General features: G+C 43.2%; 1 protein-coding gene across 5 annotated transcripts in view; it reads left to right on the top strand.

Annotated features, from left to right (window-relative positions):
• Positions 1-23006, top strand: part of LOC109897634 (protein shisa-6-like) — a 67255-nt gene that overhangs the window by 10263 nt on the left and 33986 nt on the right. For 3 of the 5 annotated variants that reach the window (XM_031834679.1, XM_031834680.1, XM_031834678.1), the window contains exons 4-5: positions 3318-3410; positions 4198-4269. In XM_031834679.1, the coding sequence (XP_031690539.1) occupies positions 3318-3410; positions 4198-4269 (165 nt within the window). The remainder of the gene's footprint in view (positions 1-3317; positions 3411-4197; positions 4270-23006) is intronic. The other 2 variants (XM_031834682.1, XM_031834681.1) reach the window with 1 other exon arrangement.

The raw sequence follows: 23006 nt of genomic DNA, 5'->3' as shown, positions 1-23006 counted from the left end.
CTGTACTATATTGGGTTAGATTGGCCTTGACTGAACTAGCCTCAACACATACAGTAATCCATTACAGACTGTATTACAGTGCTAGTTGGTGTCTTTGGTGGCTCATGTAGATTATATATGGATATACCTGGGAATCTGCAGTAATACATGAGATCCTCATATGAATATATCTGTTTTTCACAATTCAGATTGTATTCTATGTTGTTTTATTTTTACACTTGGAAATATATTATGTTCTAACATAATTTTCTCATTGATGTTGGTTGGTCTCTGCTTGGACCCTAAAGTCTTCTGCTAAAGGAAAATCAGTTAAATGACCCTTTCAAGAGAATGTATCAGTGTATTTCAGCATAAGAACATAGTCAACGTCTCATACAGTAGAACCTGAATTCAGCCCTTAGGCGTTGTCCTTAGAGAGTAGACCAAGGTTAGAAAGCTGATTATCCCCATCACAGCTTGTCAAACACTGGCAGGGATACAGTGTATTCGGAAAGTATTCAGACCCCTTCACTTTTTCCACATTTTGTTACGTTACAGCCTTATTATAAAATTGATTCGTCCGCCTCTGGCTGGGCCACTAAAGGGTATTCAGAGACTTGTTCTGAAGCCAATCCTGTATTGTATTGGCTGTATGCTTAGGGTCATTGTCCTGTTGGAAGGTGAACCTTCGCACCAGTCTGAGGTCCTGAGCACTGTGGAGCAAGTTTTCATCAAGGATCTCTCTGTACATTGCTCTGTTCATCTTCCCCTCAATCCTGACGAGTCTCCCAGTCCCTGCTGCTGAAAAACATCTCCACTGCATGATGCTGCCACCACCATGCTTCACCATAGGGATGGTGCCAGGTTTCCTCCAGACGTGACGCTTGGTATTCAGGCCAAAGAGTTTCACCTTTGTTCTCATGGTCTGAGAGTCATTTAGGTGCCTTTTGGCAAACTCTAAGCAGGCTGTCATGTGCCTTTTACTGAGGAGTGGCTTCCGTCTGGCCACTCTACCATAAAGGCCTGATTGGTGGAGGGTTTCAGAGATGGTTGTCCTTCTGGATGGTTCTCCCATCTCCACAGAGGAACTCTATGCGCTTTCAGAGTGACCATCAGTGACCAAGGCCCTTCTCCCCCGATTGCTCAGTTTGGCTGGGCGGCCAGCTCTAGGAAGGGTCTTGGTGATTCCAAACTTCTTCCATTTAAGAATGATGGAGGCCATTGTGTTTTTGGGGACCTTCAATGATGCAGAAATGTTTTGGTACCCTTCCCCAGATCTGTACCTCGACACAATCCTGCCTTGCAGCTCTATGAACAATTCCTTCGACCTCATGGCTTTGTTTTTTTTCTCTGACATGCACTGTCAACTGTGGGACCTTATATAGACAGGTGTGCCACGCCTTTCCAAGTCATGTCCAATCAATTGAATTTACCACAGGTGGACTCCAATCAAGTTGTAGAAACAACTCAAGGATGATCAATGGAAACAGGATGCACCTGAGCTCAATGTCGAAGTCTAATAGAAAGGGTCTGAATACTTATAAGGTATTATAAGGTATTTCTGTTTTTTTTATGGGCTATTCTGTGTAGACTGTGTAAATTGAATCCATTTTAGAATAAGGCTGTAATGTGGAAAAAGGGGAAGAGGTCTGAATACTTTCCGAATGCACTGTATGTGTTGTAGTTGTTTTCCCTTTGGTATTATTCTAAGCCAAGAACACTTCATGAAGGCATACTTTGAACAGATAAAAAAAAAAAACTTGCACATAAATGCCTCTTTCTATTCAGCATAAATTGGACACAGTCAACTTCTTAAATCCCGAGAGTCATTAAGTATTTACTAGTTTCTTAGTATGAAAATCCCAAAGTAACAGTGATGGATAAAATGTTTCAGCAATCTGTTTACAGTATCCATTGGGCTTGAAGACAGAACCAAACAGGCTTTAGAGAGCTCGGGCCTGTGTCAAACGTCAGTATAATGAAGACCAGGGCTAATGGTCCCAGGTGTTCCTTCTCATTATGATCATTTGAAATGCTGTTCGATCTCTGCCTCTATGGCCCAAAGGTCTGAGTGACACTATTGACTTTGAAGTTGCTCCATTGAGATGAGGCTGTTGAACTATTTGCCAGCTAATGCAGACTGGCACTAACAGGAAGGAAGAGAGCTAGGGGAGGGGAACTCAATAGGCCTTTGTAAGACAGACCGTCATGTTGTTTCTCCTCTATTTTCAGCTTAAGCTTTCACTGTCTGATACAGACTCACTTTCTCAGCCTACCTGCATCTTTTTGTGCACAACATTTTGGTGTTCGAATGGCAGGACAAATGGAGGTTGTCAGACTGCTGCCCGGCACTTTGACTATGGACCTCTGCACTCTCAATTACAGGACTTGTTCCAGCCGGACACACTATATCATCTTGGAACAAATTATGTTACATAGTGATCTTTAAGACCAAGGAAATTCAGGATGAAATGTTTTGTTGCAAGGCACATTTTTTATAAACTGACATTTCATAGATACAGTACTGCAATGCAGCTGTCATGATTATGAAGATAGATCCAATTACACAGTTTATGAATCAATTATATAAGGTCCCTCCATAGTGTAGGTCTATGTGGGGTAAAAGTGTTGTACTGTATAAGTTGAGGATGGAATTAATCCGTTTTAAAACACAGGAGAGTGTCTCGGTTAGAAGGGTTCTTTAGAATCTCTCCACTGATCTTCAGGGTCAAGTGCCCCAAGCCTGAAAGACATTTTGCCATCCAATTAAAGTTTGAATGTTTTACCTGCTTTGGCAAAAGGGCAGGGCTTTTGACCCTGAAAGGGCATCTTTGTTTAATTTGTGAGCGATATAAGAAGGGAAGGTCTTCACTAGCTCCCCCAGCTCTCAGCTTTGGGGAGACCTTTTGCGGTGGTGATGATCCTGAGTGTACATCAGACAGCATAAATTGTTAATGTGAGACCTTCCTTTCCCTCTGTGTCCCTGTTCCTTTACCAGTTGTCTGAGCCAAAGAGGGAGTGAAATACAGAGGCCTCCTCACTATCTGTCAGAGTACTGGCTGAACTGAACTAAGACTCCATAAAAGACAAACTGCTGTGAACACAGCTATTCAGCTAACTCAGGAATGAGGCTAATGCATCATATAATACGCTCATTAACTAGGGTGGTTGGAGGCATTAAGAGTTTCCCAGACTCTGATATGTGTACACAGTTGTTTGTGATTTCGTGTGTGAGGGTTGGAACGAAAATCAGCAACGGATATGCTTAGTGAATTGTCTCGGTCAGATAAATGGTATTGGTCATCTCATGCTATCTTAACTCTGCATTTCTCCCACAGGGCACTACGGAAAAGAGAACTTCCGCCAAGGCCAACTTGATCATAACTTCATCTCCTCTGGATTCGTGACAGTGGGACGACCACACCTAAAAGGTATTGTCTGTTGGTCTGATGACAATTACTATGTCTTCAAGAGTAAAGACAGCATTGTGGTACAAACTTCTAACACAAATCTCACTCACATTTTGACCTTGCCTCTCACCTCCACACATTTCCTCCACTCTTTGTCCAAAATGTCTTCCTCCGTTTTTCAAACCACTGTTTGAGTAGATCAGGGGGAAACAGTGCAATAGCCCATCCCAATTATTTTACTTGCTCACTTCTCAGCTGGCAGTCACCTTGGGAAATGGGACTGAAGCTTTTGGCAGAACAATAACGGCATTTCTCAAAGCTAATTGAAAAGAGAAAAGCCTCAATTGTTCAGATGTGAAAAGTACTGTCTCCTTTTTGTTATGTTTTTCCCCTTGACTGACTCATAAAGGCATTTACACAATGGCCATGTGTGGATGAAATAACACTCAGCATTATCAGCACTGCATGCTGTACTTGTCACATCCTCCAACTGTTCTTCGTGCCAGATCACTGTGTACAGAACTGTCTACTGTACGAGAACAATGCAGTCAGTTGAGCTGACAGAGTCTCGTCTCCACTCACTAAGGAGGCTTAAAATCATTGATGGTAGTTGTACATAAGTGACTTCCTGTCAAATGCCAAGAAAACTACATTATGATATACACCTATTGAATTTATCAAAATATAAATAGACTGAATTGCAACATAGAAAACGAAATGTTCTTAATCTGAAAGTATAGGATGGTAATAGCTAGAGTTGGTGCATAAAGCTAAGTAGTAAACAAGTGGCTGTTCTCTGTCTTTGCAGCGCAGCACTCTGTAGACGATTTAGGGCAGCTGTCCTGGCAGGGAGATCTGGACGTTCCTAATATCTCCTACAGTATGTAACATATTCTCACTATGGAGACCCCTGCTTCCTGCCGGAGAACAGCCACACACCTGCTTTCTGCTCCCGCCAGATAAGACCACTCTCACACACTTCACACACCTTGACCCTGGGCCCATAGAGTGGGTTTGGCGGCTAATCGCACCAGCTCCTCATAATGCAGGGCATCAGAGCAGACGCCCTGCCTCTATCATTAACCAGCCCAGTACAGCTTTCAGAAAGCATGGCTGTCTGGTGTCCCTAATGCTGAACATAGAGAAACAACTCCACAAGGAGGAGTGGAAAACAGGCTTGAATGTCTGTGCTGGTCTGTTCTCCAAAGTATGAAGCAGTCATGGGTTCTGTAGATGATTAGGATAGACAAGGAGGGTGACAAGCATTAAAATGGTTGCTATGACATGATTAACTGTGTGTGTGTGTGTGTGTGTGTGTGTGTGTGTGTGTGTGTGTGTGTGTGTGTGTGTGTGTGTGTGTGTGTGTGTGTGTGTGTGTGTGTGTGTGTGTGTGTGTGTGTGTGTGTGTGTGTGTGTGTGTGTGTGACGAGACACATTCTGATCCTGTTATTGTGTTTGCAATTTCATAACCACTTCTTGTAAATTTTAGGTGTCTGCAAGGTAAGTGGTATTTTACCAAGTGACAAAAACAAATACTATTTTACACTTGCTTCTAATTCAAATTCAAATATTTCTTTGCAAATCTATATAGTTGTTCAATATGTTCATGTCTTTATACAACACATGTATGTGAAAATTAGGTAGGCTAATTGGGGTTTGAACAGCAATCCTCTGCCTTCCTGTTCGGCCACATCACTGCTGCCTGATGTTACAGTAACTGTCATTACAAAGACGAGGGCTTTTCCACCTCAAACAGCTGGCTGTCAACAGGCTCTCTGTCTGCTCCCTGTACCTCCTGTTACTATCACCAGTTTGACATCCAGTATTGGCACTGACCCAGTATATAGCTTACTCTCTTATTTCTTATTTCTCCTGTTTTCTTTATTATATTTATATATATTGTAGTGACCTGCACAGACAGCTGTGTGTTATGTGTTATGCTGTTCGTTGGTTGTGTTGTACTTACCAGTACCCAGTGTTCACGGGTGCCAACATGCCAGTCAAACTGCTATCTGCCAACCACGGGAATGCCTGGAATGTTCTGGTGCCGGGCATCCTGATGGTTGGTGGAGCGGCGGGTGGGGGGTGTGGGGGGGTTTGGCTGGGGGGTGGAGCATCACCAGTTTAAGACCATGCTTAGCCATTGTTCTCTCTCTTACATCTGGTCTTATCCAGAGACAGTCACGGTTGATTTATACGGGTATCCTATTTGGCGTGGGCTATGGCCAAACAGTAGCCTGTGTTGAGTTTGGTTATTCAATTTGGAATTTGTCAACTCAATTCTCTGTCTGGCAATTGTTCATTTATGATCTAGCCAGGTCATTACGATTTATACAGTGCCTTGCAAAAGTATTCAACCCTCTTGGCATTTGTCCTATTTTTGTTGCATTACAACTTGTAATTTAAATTGATTTTTATTTGGATTTCATGTAATGGACATAAACAAAATAGTCCAAATTGGTGAAGTGAAATTTAAAAAAATTAAAAACTTGTTTCAAGAAAAAAAGGAATAAAGAAAGGAAAGTGGTGTGTGCTTATGTATTCACCCCCTTTGCTATGACGCCAATAAATAAGATCTGGTGCAACCAATTACCTTCAGAAGTCACATGATTTGTTAAATAAAGTCCACCTGTGTGCATTCTAAGTGTCACATGATTTGTCACATGATCTCAGTATATATACACCTGTTCTGAAAGGCCCTAGAGTCTGCAATACCACTAAGCAATGGGCATCACCAAGCAAGAGGCACCATGAAGACCAAGTAGCTCTCCAAACAGGTCAGGGACAAAGTTGTGGAGAAGTACAGATCAGGGTTGGGTTATAAAAAATTATCAGAAACTTTGAACATCCCACGGAGCACCATTAAATCCATTATAACAAAAATTGAAAGAACATGGCGCCACAACAAATCTGCCAAGAGAGGGCCGCCCACCAAAACTCACGGAACTGGCAAGGAGGGCATTAATCAGAGACAACAAAGAGACCAAAGATAACCCTGAAGGAGCTGCAAAGCTCCACAGCGGAGATTGGAGTATCTGTCCATAGGACCACTTTAAGCCGTACACTGCACAGAGCTGGGCTTTACGGAAGAGTGGCCAGAAAAAAGCCATTACTTAATTATTATTTTATTTTTTTACTTTTGTTGTTCGCCAAAAGGCATGTGGGAGACTCCCCAAACATATGGAAGAAGGTACTCTGGTCAGATGAGACTAAAATTGAACTTTTTGGCAATCAAGACAAACGCTATGTCTGGTGCAAACCCAACACCTCTCATCACCCCGAGAACACCATCCTCACAGTGAAGCATGGTGGTGGCAGCATCATACTGTGGGGATGTTTTTCATTCGCAGGGACTGGGAAACTGGTCAGAATTTAAGGAATGATAGATGGCCCTAAATACAGGGAAATTATTGAGGGAAACCTGTTTCAGTCTTCCAGAGATTTGAGACTGGGACACAGGTTCACCTTCCAGCAGGACAATGACCCTAAAGCAACACTCGAGTCGTTTAAGGGGAAACATTTAATGTCTTGGAATGACCTAATCAAAGCCCAGACCTCAATCCAATTGAGAATCTGTGGTATGACTTAAAGATTGCTGTACACAAGCGGAACCCATCCAACTTCAAGGAGCTGGAGCAGTTTTGCCTTGAAGAATGGGCAAAAATCCCAGTGGCTAGATGTGCCAAGCTTATAAAGACATACCCCAAGAGACTTGCAGCTGTAATTGCTGCGAAAGGTGGCTCTACAAAGTATTGACTTTGGAGGGGGGGGGGGGGGGGGGGGGTGAATAGTTATGCACGCTCAAGTTTTCAGCTTTTTGTCTTATTTCTTGTTTGTTTCACAATAAAACATATTTTGCATCTTCAAAGTGGTAGGCATGTTGTGTAAATCAAATGATACAACCCCTCCCAAAAAATACATTTTAATTCCAGGTTGTAAGGAAACAAAATAGGAAAAATGCCAAGGGGGTTGAATACTTTCGCAAGCCACTGTATATATTCACTTTTTAAATTAGTTATACTATTTTGATATTGATTGCTGCACTGTTGGGTAGAGATGGCAAATTAAGCATTTCACTGTACTTGTGCATGTGACAATAAAACGTACATTTGAACTTGACAGACATGTTACGTGTCTCCACCACATCATTATAACCCTGCTACAATACATCATACTGTAACCCTGCTACAATACATCATACTATAACCCTGCTACAATACATCATACTATAACCCTGCTACAATACATCATACTGTAACCCTGCTACAGTACACCATACTGTAACCCTGCTACAATACACCATACTGTAACCCTGCTACAATACACCATACTGTAATCCTGCTACAATACACCATACTGTAATCCTGCTACAATACACCATACTGTAACCCTGCTACAATACACCATACTGTAACCCTGCTACAATACACCATACTATAACCCTACTACAATACATCATACTGTAACCCTGCTACAATACATCATACTATAACCCTGCTACAGTACACCATACTATAACCCTGCTACAATACATCATACTATAACCCTGCTACAGTACACCATACTGTAACCCTGCTACAGTACACCATACTGTAATCCTGCTACAATACACCATACTGTAACCCTGCTACAATACACCATACTGTAACCCTGCTACAATACACCATATTATAACCCTACTACAATACATCATACTGTAACCCTGCTACAATACATCATACTATAACCCTGCTACAGTACACCATACTATAACCCTGCTACAATACATCATACTATAACCCTGCTACAGTACACCATACTGTAACCCTGCTACAGTACACCATACTGTAACACTGCTACAATACACCATACTGTAACCCTGCTACAATACATCATACTATAACCCTGCTACAATACATCATACTGTAACCCTGCTACAATACATCATACTATAACCCTGCTACAATACATCATACTGTAACCTTGCTACAATACACCATACTGTAACCTTGCTACAATACACCATACTATAACCCTGCTACAATACACCATACTGTAACCTTGCTACAATACACCATACTGTAACCCTGCTACAATACATCATACTATAACCCTGCTACAATACATCATACTGTAACCTTGCTACAATACACCATACTATAACCCTGCTACAATACATCATACTATAACCTTGCTACAATACACCATACTATAACCCTGCTACAATACATCATACTATAACCCTGCTACAATACATCATACTGTAACCCTGCTACAGTACATCATACTGTAACCCTGCTACAATACATCATATTGTAACCCTGCTACAATACACCATACTGTAATCCTGCTACAATACATCATACTATAACCCTGCTACAATACATCATACTATAACCCTGCTACAATACACCATACTGTAACCCTGCTACAATACACCATACTGTAACCCTGCTACAATACACCATACTGTAACCCTGCTACAATACACCATACTGTAATCCTGCTACAATACACAATACTGTAACCCTAATATCAATACACCATACTGTAACCCTGCTACAATACACCATACTGTAATCCTGCTACAATACACAATACTGTAACCCTAATATCAATACATCATACTGTAACCCTGCTACAATACATCATACTGTAACCCTGCTACAGTACACCATACTGTAACCCTGCTACAATACACCATACTGTAACCCTGCTACAATACACCATACTGTAACCCTGCTACAATACACCATACTGTAACCCTGCTACAATACACCATACTGTAACCCTGCTACAATACACCATACTGTAATCCTGCTACAATACACCATACTGTAACCCTAATATCAATACATCATACTGTAACCCTGCTACAATACATCATACTGTAACCCTGCTACAATACATCATACTGTAACCCTGCGACAATACACCATACTGTAACCCTGCTACAATACACCATACTGTAACCCTGCTACAATACATCATACTGTAACCCTGCGACAATACACCATACTGTAACCCTGCTACAATACAAAATACTTTAACCCTGCTACAGTACACCATACTGTAACCCTGCTACAATACACCATACTGTAACCCTGCTACAATACATCATACTGTAACCCTGCTACAATACATCATACTGTAACCCTGCTACAATACATCATACTGTAACCCTGCTACAATACACCATACTGTAACCCTGCGACAATACACCATACTGTAACCCTAATATCAATACATCATACTGTAACCCTGCTACAATACACCATACTGTAACCCTGCTACAATACACCATACTGTAATCCTGCTACAATACACAATACTGTAACCCTAATATCAATACATCATACTGTAACCCTGCTCCAATACATCATACTGTAACCCTGCTACAGTACACCATACTGTAAACCTGCTACAATACACCATACTGTAACCCTGCTACAATACACCATACTGTAATCCTGCTACAATACACCATACTGTAATCATGCTACAATACATCATACTGTAACCCTGCTACAATACATCATACTATAACCCTGCTACAATACATCATACTGTAACCTTGCTACAATACACCATACTATAACCCTGCTACAATACATCATACTATAACCTTGCTACAATACACCATACTATAACCCTGCTACAATACATCATACTATAACCCTGCTACAATACATCATACTGTAACCCTGCTACAGTACATCATACTGTAACCCTGCTACAATACATCATATTGTAACCCTGCTACAATACACCATACTGTAATCCTGCTACAATACATCATACTATAACCCTGCTACAATACATCATACTATAACCCTGCTACAATACACCATACTGTAACCCTGCTACAATACACCATACTGTAACCCTGCTACAATACACCATACTGTAACCCTGCTACAATACACCATACTGTAATCCTGCTACAATACACAATACTGTAACCCTAATATCAATACACCATACTGTAACCCTGCTACAATACACCATACTGTAATCCTGCTACAATACACAATACTGTAACCCTAATATCAATACATCATACTGTAACCCTGCTACAATACATCATACTGTAACCCTGCTACAGTACACCATACTGTAACCCTGCTACAATACACCATACTGTAACCCTGCTACAATACACCATACTGTAACCCTGCTACAATACACCATACTGTAACCCTGCTACAATACACCATACTGTAACCCTGCTACAATACACCATACTGTAATCCTGCTACAATACACCATACTGTAACCCTAATATCAATACATCATACTGTAACCCTGCTACAATACATCATACTGTAACCCTGCTACAATACATCATACTGTAACCCTGCGACAATACACCATACTGTAACCCTGCTACAATACACCATACTGTAACCCTGCTACAATACATCATACTGTAACCCTGCGACAATACACCATACTGTAACCCTGCTACAATACAAAATACTTTAACCCTGCTACAGTACACCATACTGTAACCCTGCTACAATACACCATACTGTAACCCTGCTACAATACATCATACTGTAACCCTGCTACAATACATCATACTGTAACCCTGCTACAATACATCATACTGTAACCCTGCTACAATACACCATACTGTAACCCTGCGACAATACACCATACTGTAACCCTAATATCAATACATCATACTGTAACCCTGCTACAATACACCATACTGTAACCCTGCTACAATACACCATACTGTAATCCTGCTACAATACACAATACTGTAACCCTAATATCAATACATCATACTGTAACCCTGCTCCAATACATCATACTGTAACCCTGCTACAGTACACCATACTGTAAACCTGCTACAATACACCATACTGTAACCCTGCTACAATACACCATACTGTAATCCTGCTACAATACACCATACTGTAATCATGCTACAATACATCATACTGTAACCCTGCTACAATACATCATACTATAACCCTGCTACAATACATCATACTGTAACCCTGCTACAATACATCATACTGTAACCCTGCTACAATACATCATACTGTAACCCTGCTACAATACATCATACTGTAACCCTGCTACAATACACCATACTGTAATCCTGCTACAATACATCATACTATAACCCTGCTACAATACATCATACTATAACCCTGCTACAATACATCATACTATAACCCTGCTACAATACACCATACTGTAACCCTGCTACAATACACCATACTGTAACCCTGCTACAATACACCATACTGTAACCCTGCTACAATACACCATACTGTAATCCTGCTACAATACACCATACTGTAACCCTAATATCAATACATCATACTGTAACCCTGCTACAATACATCATACTGTAACCCTGCTACAATACATCATACTGTAACCCTGCGACAATACACCATACTGTAACCCTGCTACAATACACCATACTGTAACCCTGCTACAATACATCATACTGTAACCCTGCGACAATACACCATACTGTAACCCTGCTACAATACAAAATACTTTAACCCTGCTACAGTACACCATACTGTAACCCTGCTACAATACACCATACTGTAACCCTGCTACAATACATCATACTGTAACCCTGCTACAATACATCATACTGTAACCCTGCTACAATACATCATACTGTAACCCTGCTACAATACACCATACTGTAACCCTGCGACAATACACCATACTGTAACCCTAATATCAATACATCATACTGTAACCCTAATATCAATACATCATACTGTAACCCTGCTACAATACATCATACTGTAACCCTGCTACAATAAATCATACTGTAACCCTGCTACAATACACCATACTGTAACCCTGCTACAATACACCATACTGTAACCCTGCTACAATACATCATACTGTAACCCTGCTACAATACATCATACTGTAACCCTGCTACAATACACCATACTGTAACCCTGCGACAATACACCATACTGTAACCCTAATATCAATACATCATACTGTAACCCTAATATCAATACATCATACTGTAACCCTGCTACAATGCATCATACTGTAACCCTGCTACAATACATCATACTGTAATCCTGCTACAGTACACCGTACTGTAACCCTGCTACAATACATCATACTGTAACCCTGCTACAGTACACCGTACTGTAACCCTGCTACAATACATCATACTATAACCCTGCTACAATACATCATACTGTAACCCTGCTACAATACATCATACTGTAACCCTGCTACAATACATCATACTGTAACCCTGCTACAATACACCATACTGTAACCCTGCGACAATACACCATACTGTAACCCTGCTACAATACAAAATACTGTAACCCTGCTACAGTACACCATACTGTAACCCTGCTACAATTCACCATACTGTATCTCTAGCATCTCTCTTCAGTCCCTAAATTCCTTTCAAGTTCATTTCAAGTGTGTATTATGATATTCTGGATCTTTTCCCCATGCATTCACATGGAACTGTAAATATGTATTAATGAATATCCATATGCTAATAGGGAGATATAACGGAGTCTACAATCAAGATAGTTACAAGAAAAACAACTGCTTAGCACAATAGGAAAGACCTAAAATGTTATTGAGCAAAATCCTTTAGTTCTCTGTGGGGGCATACACTCTACTCATACAGACACTATAGGGCTGCAGGCTAACGCACAGTAGCAAGCTCATATAGCTCACGGTAGATCGTTTATGTGGCTGGCTAGTGAAGTGTCTGTTGGAAGGCTTGTGCAGTGAGTGTGATTTATAAATGATATCAGTGAGTGGTTTGAATTGGCAATGTCTATCCATCTCCACTCTTCCATGATGGATTGGCCAGGCAGACGTGTCCCTAAAGCCACTGTGGACCACAACAGATTTAATAGACACAGCTAAAGGCCAAGCCCCTGCCACACAGGAAATGCTTCAGGAGATTCCACTTCATTCATCTAAATGACAAACATTGAATTGATAAAATGTGTTTTTGAAGCTGGTGAAGATATCTCTGCCAGCTGATATATGAATCTCCATTTGGAGGAGTTTCTGAAGAGGGGTGAGGTTCTTCCTGCATTGTTTGGAGGTCATTGCGAGGTTGTTGGAGAATTTGAGAGAGAGAATCTTATTGTTACAATAAAACTATCCAAGATGTTTGACAGATTAGAGGTATGTTGGAGTGGAACAGCCATAAATCAGAGTTAGAAATGATTTGTCCTCAAATGAGACATTAACCTTGCAAATGACTAATTGGTTGTGAAAATACAAATCTTGCCAAAGCTAAGTTGTGTTACGAATGTAATAAATGCTAATCTGTTTGTCCTAACTGATTTAAGACAAAAAATGTGAGGTCATTGCCAGTGGGCGGAGACTAATGTGGGTCGACTATTTCATAATATTGTTTCAAATGTAATTTCGTCATTCTGAACCCCAGGCCTTGTTCCTTCAAAAGTACCTCCTTTCACAAAACCTAACTGTTTTTGAGGTCAAAAAAATTATCCTTTGTCCATCGTGACAATTTCAGATATCAAGTGAACAAACATTACCCTTGTCTTAAGGATTTTTTGTGTCCCCCCCTCACCCTCACCCCTCTGGCTGTGACATCCACTGATGTGCATCCTGCTTAATTATTTTTTCACAAGTTGCTCCCTGATTTTGTCCCAGAGGGAATTGGTTTCTTCTCATCCCAATCCATTTAAGGTGACCTTGTCTCATAGGGACAGTGCTGCAGCCCTCCTACATCCCTCCCTTTTTCTCTAATCCCTGAGGCTCCACATTGGTAGGGGAGGTCAAGTACACCAAGCAGGTGTCACCTGCATGACAACCTCCAATATGGGGATCTCTCTAAGTCTTAGGTCTAAAGGTAGACATTTCAGCTAAGTGATATCCCAGAAAGGAGGGGTACTGAAGAGGAGACTGTATACAGTATATTTTTATTTAACTAGGCAAGTCATTTATGAACAAATTCTTATTTACAAAGACGGCCTGGGAACAGTGGGTTAACTGCCTTGTTCAGGGGCAGAACAACATATTTTTTTACCTTGGCACTCCGGGGTTCGATCTAGCAACCTTTCGGTTACTGGCCCAACTCTCTAACCGCTAGGCTACCTGCTGCCCCACTATATCACTAAGAGGGACAGTCAAAGACCCAGTGCAGAGGAGTAAGACAAGTGGAAAAGGAAATGGCTGGGCAGAGTGTCTTAGCTGTGACCTCTACTGTTCACTCCAGACTGGGAGGGTGTTAAAAGCTTGATCCCTGAGTAACCTCCCAGTAGGGTGAGCCCCCCAGCCGTCCATTGCCCCTCCTGACCAGTCTACTGTGACCAATTCACTGTGTCTTCGGCTGTGTGACAGCCAGGGGAGGAGGAGAGGCATGCCACGCATGGCCTTGCCAGCTAGATCCTAATGGACAGGCCTGAGCACCAAGACGGACTGTAATCCAATAATAGTGGGCCATTGTGACGGAGGCACAGAACTCTCTACCTTCACACACACGCATACTCGCATCTCTCCCCACTATTGTGAGTTTTCTGTCTAAAAAAATACAGGAAGAAATTCTAAAGGATTTATTCATGGTGATATAGTTGATGGGAGAATATTCTCTTTGTTGCCTGTCTTTGGAAAGAGGCGCAATCCATTTTTATTTTAAGAACCAGGGCACTATTCAGAGTTGGGGCTCTTGCAAGACATCTAAAGTGCTTCTTGTTAAGGTCATGTCTGTTGTGACATAACAGTTTGTGTCATAGCATGCCAAATGTTGCGTTAGATATGGAAATGTGAACAAATTGTTTACAACTGGTAGTTTAGATAATCCTGACATTATTTTAGATCGTAATCCAAAATCAATCAGTCAATCAATTCAGCATGGTGAAGGTAAATCATAGATTAATTCAAACTCATAAAGGCTATCGTGCGACACTGCTCTCACTGACCTCGTTCCTTCCTGTTCTCAGCAAGAGCCACATTGGCACAAGCTGTGTTTTCCTTCTCTCTCCTGATGAGCATGTCTCTGAGCAGAGTCCAGCCTCTGCTCTGTGCTGTAGGAATCTGGAACAGTCAAATGCACAATATGAATTGATTATAATCCTTATTCAGCCTGCCTATTAAAGAAGCAGGCTAAAGGAAGTGATTAGGTTGGCTTCATGAGTCTCATGCTCCGTTAGTCCCACATGCCTTTTATAGTGGGCTGGGTGGCTGTGGGCTGGGTGGCTGTGGGCTGGGTGGCTGTGGGCTGGGTGGCTGTGGGCTGGGTGGCTGTGGGCTGGGTGGCTGGGGGCTGGGTGGCTGTGGGCTGGGTGGCTGTGGGCTGGGTGGCTGTGGGCTGGGTGGCTGGGGGCTGGGTGGCTGTGGGCTGGGTGGCTGTGGGCTGGGTGGCTGTGGGCTGGGTGGCTGTGGGCTGGGTGGCTGTGGGCTGGGTGGCTGTGGGCTGGGTGGCTGTGGGCTGGGTGGCTGTGGGCTGGGTGGCTGTGGGCTGGGTGGCTGGGGGCTGGGTGGCTGTGGGCTGGGTGGCTGGGGGCTGGGTGGCTGTGGGCTGGGTGGCTGTGGGCTGGGTGGCTGTGGGCTGGGTGGCTGTGGGCTGGGTGGCTGGGGGCTGGGTGGCTGTGGGCTGGGTGGCTGGGGGCTGGGTGGCTGTGGGCTGGGTGGCTGTGGGCTGGGTGGCTGTGGGCTGGGTGGCTGTGGGCTGGGTGGCTGTGGGCTGGGTGGCTGGGGGCTGGGTGGCTGTGGGCTGGGTGGCTGTGGGCTGGGTGGCTGTGGGCTGGGTGGCTGGGGGCTGGGTGGCTGTGGGCTGGGTGGCTGGGGGCTGGGTGGCTGTGGGCTGGGTGGCTGTGGGCTGGGTGGCTGTGGGCTGGGTGGCTGGGGGCTGGGTGGCTGTGGGCTGGGTGGCTGTGGGCTGGGTGGCTGTGGGCTGGGTGGCTGTGGGCTGGGTGGCTGGGGGCTGGGTGGCTGGGGGCTGGGTGGCTGTGGGCTGGGTGGCTGTGGGCTGGGGGCTGGGTGGCTGTGGGCTGGGTGGCTGTGGGCTGGGTGGCTGTGGGCTGGGTGGCTGGGGGCTGGGTGGCTGTGGGCTGGGTGGCTGGGGGCTGGGTGGCTGTGGGCTGGGTGGCTGTGGGCTGGGTGGCTGTGGGCTGGGTGGCTGGGGGCTGGGTGGCTGTGGGCTGGGTGGCTGTGGGCTGGGTGGCTGTGGGCTGGGTGGCTGTGGGCTGGGTGGCTGTGGGCTGGGTGGCTGTGGGCTGGGTGGCTGTGGGCTGGGTGGCTGTGGGCTGGGTGGCTGTGGGCTGGGTGGCTGTGGGCTGGGTGGCTGTGGGCTGGGGCTCAGCTCTCTATCCACTAGTCTTCTGATTTGTATTATTTATTGTATTACTTTAATTTTACGTTTATTTAACTAGGCAAGTCAGTTAAGAACAAATTCATCTTTCTTTATCTTACTGATAAACACACTGATTCCCTCACATCACCTCTAGTGATCCATGGTCATTTCATGCATTATGCACTGCTGTTGTGTGAGTTTCCTTAGCCCAAAGTGTCTTTATGTCAAATTGGAAATATAATTATCTTTCTCCCATCTCCATATCAGGAGTTGGTGCATTTATTCTTGAGAACCTACCACTTCAGAAAAGAATCGCAGAGACTCCTTGAATTCCAATGTGCCTGTTGAGCTTGAGTTAGGATTCAGTGTGTACGACAGTGTTTACTATTCAGTTAAATGATTTTCACATTTGTATCATGTTGTGTGAATGTGCTTTGTGAAAATGATACACCAACTTGCACAGCAATACAAACATAACTGTACAGCCTTTTGTAGGGAATTTGTATTTGTGATCTCACACATTAAAGCACATGTTAAGTGTGATGCAGGTAAAAGTCCTTGGGAGGCTAGTATGCCTTATTATAGTTCTCCTCAGGTTTAAGAGACTCCTATTCATTCTATCCTTTACATAGCATTCCATTCATAATGGAGACAGCAAGGAGGGGATAGCAAGGAGGACAGCAAGGAGTCATCAGGCCAGGTAGTCCTGAGGCACGGCCCTAGGGTCGAGAGAGAGAATACTTAAATTCACACAGGACACTGGATAAGCCAGGAGAAATACTCCAGATATAACAGACTGACCCTAGCCCCCGACACAAACTACTGCAGCATAAATACTGGAGGCTGAGACAGGAGGGGTCAGGAGACACTGCGTTGGGCCAGTAACTGAAAGGTCGCTGGGTCAAATCTCCGAGCCGAGTAGGTGAAAAATCTGTCGATGTGCCCTTGAGCAAGGCCCTTAACCCTAATTGCTCCTGTAAGTCACTCTGGATAAGAGCATCTGCTAAAATGTATAACATTCCCCCTGTCTTCCCAGCATAGCTTTTTATTTCATTAGTTTGCTCACACAGTTGGAAACATCACGCCATATTAAAGACAATGTCGGGCGGGTTATTTGAAGGATTAATTGACATCTATATATGGTATATAGATACACAGCCTTTTATTAGGGCAGGGATATATTGCTGTCTCTATCTGCATTAGGGCTGCATGCTCTAAAGGTCATTAATAAGAGACATGCATTATCCATCAACTGTACATTTTGATGGCAAGGTATAAAACAGCATTTTTGATGTAAACAGGGAAACAGTCGGACACTAGCAAGAGATGAGGGGACCACGCAGCCTTCAGCTTGTGGGTTGAAGTAAAGATGAAGTATAAGACCACTGGCAGGGCTTATTACCTGCCGGGCTGGAGCACGAGGAACCAGAGAAGAGAGAAAGGGTGACAATTACACAGCTATTCAGCTACAGGGCACGGCGTATGCTAGCATGAAATGCTATTAGCGGGCCGACAAAGTTGTGAATTGAATGCTATAATGATGAAAAATCCCTCTATGACATATCCAATCATGTTAGGATGGAGATTAGTGTTATCTGCACTCCACCTGTCAATATCTATTATGAGGAGAGAGCAGCACAGGGCAGTGGTGGACATGGAATTGCTTCTGTCAGCATGACGCCAACGAGCTAGCCAACACCAGAAGAGCAGCAGTGACCATACCACACCTGTCTAATACCAGGGAGAGCAGATCTAGCATGCATAGCAGGACAGCTACAGCACTGTCCTGTATGTGGCCCAGACACTCACTGCTGCTATTGAAGAAAGACTGTTGTTCTGTAAAGGGAGGTTCTGCCATTACGTTGAAGGGATAGCTCATTCAAAGCTGGACCAAAGCTGACACAAATGGAGCAAATGGCTGAGAGATACAAACCATCTGACATGCAAATGCCAAAACGCTGCAAGAAGCCCAGGCGGGGCTGTGTATTTGGTGGTTTGTTGGCTGTGATGTGTACAGGGAGGGACAATGTCTTCGCTAATGTGGAAAGCCGATGGAGTGTATACATTTTTCTGAATGTATTGACTCATAAATAGAGACACAGGTGCACGCAAACACACACGCACATACACACACACACACAGGAATATCCACAATCAGCTCATCAGAGAGAGAGAAAACTGCAGTGAGTGCACATCAGTGCCCAGTAGGGTGGAGAACGAGCAATGAGATATGTGTTTTGTTATGCACATCGAATCCTCTAGCTTTTCGGCATAATGGTGGTGGTGGAACATTGAGCTGCAAGCGACAAGCTCTCATTCCAGCCACAAATGGCTGGTAATTGCAGCTCGGTGGGAATGGCGTCCCAAAATCACAATTGCGGCTGATACATAGTCCTCACACACTCTCCGCTGGCTGCTTCATTAGGCACCGCCTCAGAGTAGATTCAAATCAAATCAAATGTATTTGTCACATACACATGGTTAGCAGATGTTAATGCGAGTGTAGCGAAATGCTTGTGCTTCTAGTTCCGACAATGCAGTAATAACCAACGAGTAATCTAACTAACAATTCCAAAACTACAACCTTATACACACAAGTGTAAAGGGATAAAGAATATGTACATAAAGATATATGAATGAGTGATGGTACAGAACGGCATAGGCAAGATGCAGTAGATGGTATCGAGTACAGTATATACATATGAGATGAGTATGTAAACAAAGTGGCATAGTTTAAAGTGGCTAGTGATACATGTATTACATAAAGATGCAGTAGATGATAGAGTACAGTATATACGTGTACATATGAGATGAATAATGTAGGGTATGTAAACATTATATTAAGTAGCATTGTTTAAAGTGGCTAATGATATATTTTACATCAATTCCCATTATTAAAGTGGCTGGAGTTGAGTCAGTTGTGTTGGCAGCAGCCACTCAATGTTAGTGGTGGCTGTTTAACAGTCTGATGGCCTTGAGATAGAAGCTGTTTTTCAGTTTCTCGGTCCCAGCTTTGATGCACCTGTACTGACCTCGCCTTCTGGATGATAGCGGGGTGAACAGGCAGTGGCTCGGGTGGTTGTTAGAGTGACGAGAAGAAGAAGGACAGGCCCATACACACACACACACATATATATATATATATATATATATATACACACACAAAACATTAGGAACACCTTCCTAATATTGATTTGCAGCCCCTTTTGCTCTCAGAACAGACTCAATTCGTCGGGCATGGACTCTATAATGTGTCGAAAGCATACCACAGGGATGCTGGCCCATGTTGACTCTAATACTTCCCACAGTTGTGTCAAGTTGGCTGGATGTCCTTTGGGTGGTGGACCATTCTTGATACACATGAGAAACTGTTGAGCGTGAAAAACCCAGCAGCGTTGCAGTTCTTGGCACACTCAAACCTGTGCGCTGGGCACCTACTACCATACCCCTTTCAAAGGCACTTCAATATTTTGTCTTACCCATTCACCCTCTGAATGGCACACATACACAATCAATGTCTCAATTGGCTTGAGGCTTAAAAATCCTTATTTAACCTGTCTCCTCCCCTTCATCTACACTGATTGAACGAGATTTAAAAAGTGACATAAATAAGGGATCATATCTTTCACCTGGATTCATCTGGTCAGTCTATGTCATGGAAAGAGCAGGAGTTCCTGATGTTTTGTTCACTCAGTGTATATCCTCTGTATCCTGTACTGTATCCTGTACTGTATCCTGTAGTGTATCCTGTACTGTATCCTGTACTGTATCCTGTAGTGTATCCTGTACTGTATCCTGTAGTGTATCCTGTACTGTATCCTGTAGTGTATCCTGTAGTGTTCACTCATTCAGGGAAGCACAGCGTGTTAACTCTCTCTCAGACCAGTAACACGAACATAGTATTGACATCCTAAACAAATCCATAACCCATTCAGAAACACAGCTCTGTGTTGTTCACATTGAAGACACCTTGATGAAGGGAGTTGTTGCTTAGGGAAATGAAAAATCTAATATTTGTGGCATGAAGGAAAACGTGGGTTGACTTCAGAACTGTGCTATTGAATAAAATAGAGGTGTGAGAGCTGAGAGTGGGCCGGTATGACAGGCCTGTTATCAGTAGACTGTCCCTTGGGTGTTGTCCTGGAAAAGCAGAAACCAGGCTTCAGCAGCAGGCAGTACTGACAGAGAGAATGAGAGAGAGGTAGAGAGAGATGGAGAGGGATAGAGATTGGGAGAGAGGGCAGGAGAACCAGGCAGAAGACAAGGGTTTTGGAGTTCTGAGGGGTGCAATCCCCAATAATGTGAGACATCAATCAGGACCATTTCCTGGTGCTGTGTGGACACTTTCTATTAAAGCTCATTAAGAGTGCCAGATAGAATGCAAGGAGTCTTTTATGCTAATTTCCCGTTCATCATGTTGCAGTGTGATATCGGCAAGAGGCTGGTCCCATTAATCTGGCCATGGAGAACAGTGGCTTTGAAGGCCATATCTTATAATAGCAGCTATTTGTCTTCAAACAAATCATTGTGGTGCACGTTCTCATGAACTGTCGACACCGCCCATCAGTAATGGCATTTTCTAACACCAAAATCTTAAGAATCTTTCTTTTTTATATAGCCAAGTTGATTACAACGGCAAACTATGGTTTACTAGCAAAAACAAATACCTTTCAACTATAATTATAAGTCAAATTACAGTCTTATGCATCGGCTTGGGTTTAGATTATCACATATCAGAGTATTTTTGGTGTGATAGGGTTCAATAATATAGAGTCAAATACAGAAACATGACTAAATGACATCTAAGATGTTTTTATAGGAAAGGAAAATAAATGATTTGCCTTTATGGAGCAGTAATGATGCATTTAGCACTCTCATCTCCTCCTGTATCCTTATCATTTCAGGTGTCTGGACACTCTCATCTCCTCCTGTATCCTTATCATTTCAGGTGTCTGGACACTCTCATCTCCTATTGTATCCTTATCATTTCAGGTGTCTGGACACTCTCATCTCCTCTTGTATCCTTATCATTTCAGGTGTCTGAACACTCTCACCTCCTCTTGTATCCTTATCATTTCAGGTGTCTGAACACTCTTATCTCCTCTTGTATCCTTATCATTTCAGGTGCCTGGACACTCTCATCTCCTCTTGTATCCTTATCATTTCAGGTGTCTGAACACTCTCATCTCCTCTTGTATCCTTATCATTTCAGGTGTCTGAACACTCTCATCTCCTCTTGTATCCTTATCATTTCAGGTGTCTGGACACTCTCATCTCCTCTTGTATCCTTATCATTTCAGGTGTCTGGACACTCATCTCCTCTTGTATCCTTATCATTTCAGGTGTCTGGACACTCTCATCTCCTATTGTATCCTTATCATTTCAGGTGTCTGGACACTCATCTCCTCTTGTATCCTTATCATTTCAGGTGTCTGGACACTCTCATCTCCTATTGTATCCTTATCATTTCAGGTGTCTGGACACGCATCTCCTCTTGTATCCTTATCATTTCAGGTGTCTGGACATTTTTTTCTCTGTGTCTGGACACTTGTAATATGTGGCAAACAGGCAAGCAGGAAGGCAGACAGTCAGCCAGGCAGGTAGGCAGGCAGGCAGGCAGGGAAGCAGGCAGGCAGCACAGCGGTTCTATCAGACCAGATCTGTCCCTGGGCGAGTTGAGTCTTCATGGAGGGAGAGACTGCAGCTCGAGGCACATCATATTCTTCCATCTCTCTCCAGCCCCAGACAACAGGCTGAGCAAAAGGACTGTGGGTGCTGCCAACTGTGAAATGAATTGAACTTGTGATCCGAGGGGTAGAGACTAGTATTCACCCTGAGGAGGCATGTGTGTGTCCACGCAAACATTAGCCCATGACAAAGGAACAACAGAGCCCAGAGGCAATGCATCCCAGGTCAGTTTCTTTCCACACCAAGATGTATACGGACATGGCTGGATTACTGCACCAGTTGACTTGGGTGACATTGCAGCTTTTTCATTTGGATCTTATGAGGGATAACATTTTGGGGGAAAAAGTAGTGTTAAAATCTGTAGTGTTAAACATGTCAGATATTTTTCAATCATTAATATTCTCTCAATGATAATCTTTCAAAGAGCCACATTATTGTTGTAGGAATAGACTTTCAACCAGTAAATCAATGATTACACAGGGGACCAGAAGGTTAAGAACACCGCCTGAACACACGCTCACCATTTTGGGGATATAATAGAATTTGATCAGTGTTCTCAAGAATTCAATTACAGTACAGCCTGCTTCTGGACACACCGATAAATATTTGTAGGGGGCTGTTACATTTTCGTGGAAAATATATTTTTA

This window comes from Oncorhynchus kisutch, linkage group LG10 (genome assembly GCF_002021735.2).
Source record: "Oncorhynchus kisutch isolate 150728-3 linkage group LG10, Okis_V2, whole genome shotgun sequence".
Classification (NCBI taxonomy): Eukaryota; Metazoa; Chordata; class Actinopteri; order Salmoniformes; family Salmonidae; genus Oncorhynchus; species Oncorhynchus kisutch.
Note: the sequence above shows the minus strand (reverse complement) of the source record. Positions and strands in the feature narration are given on the sequence as shown.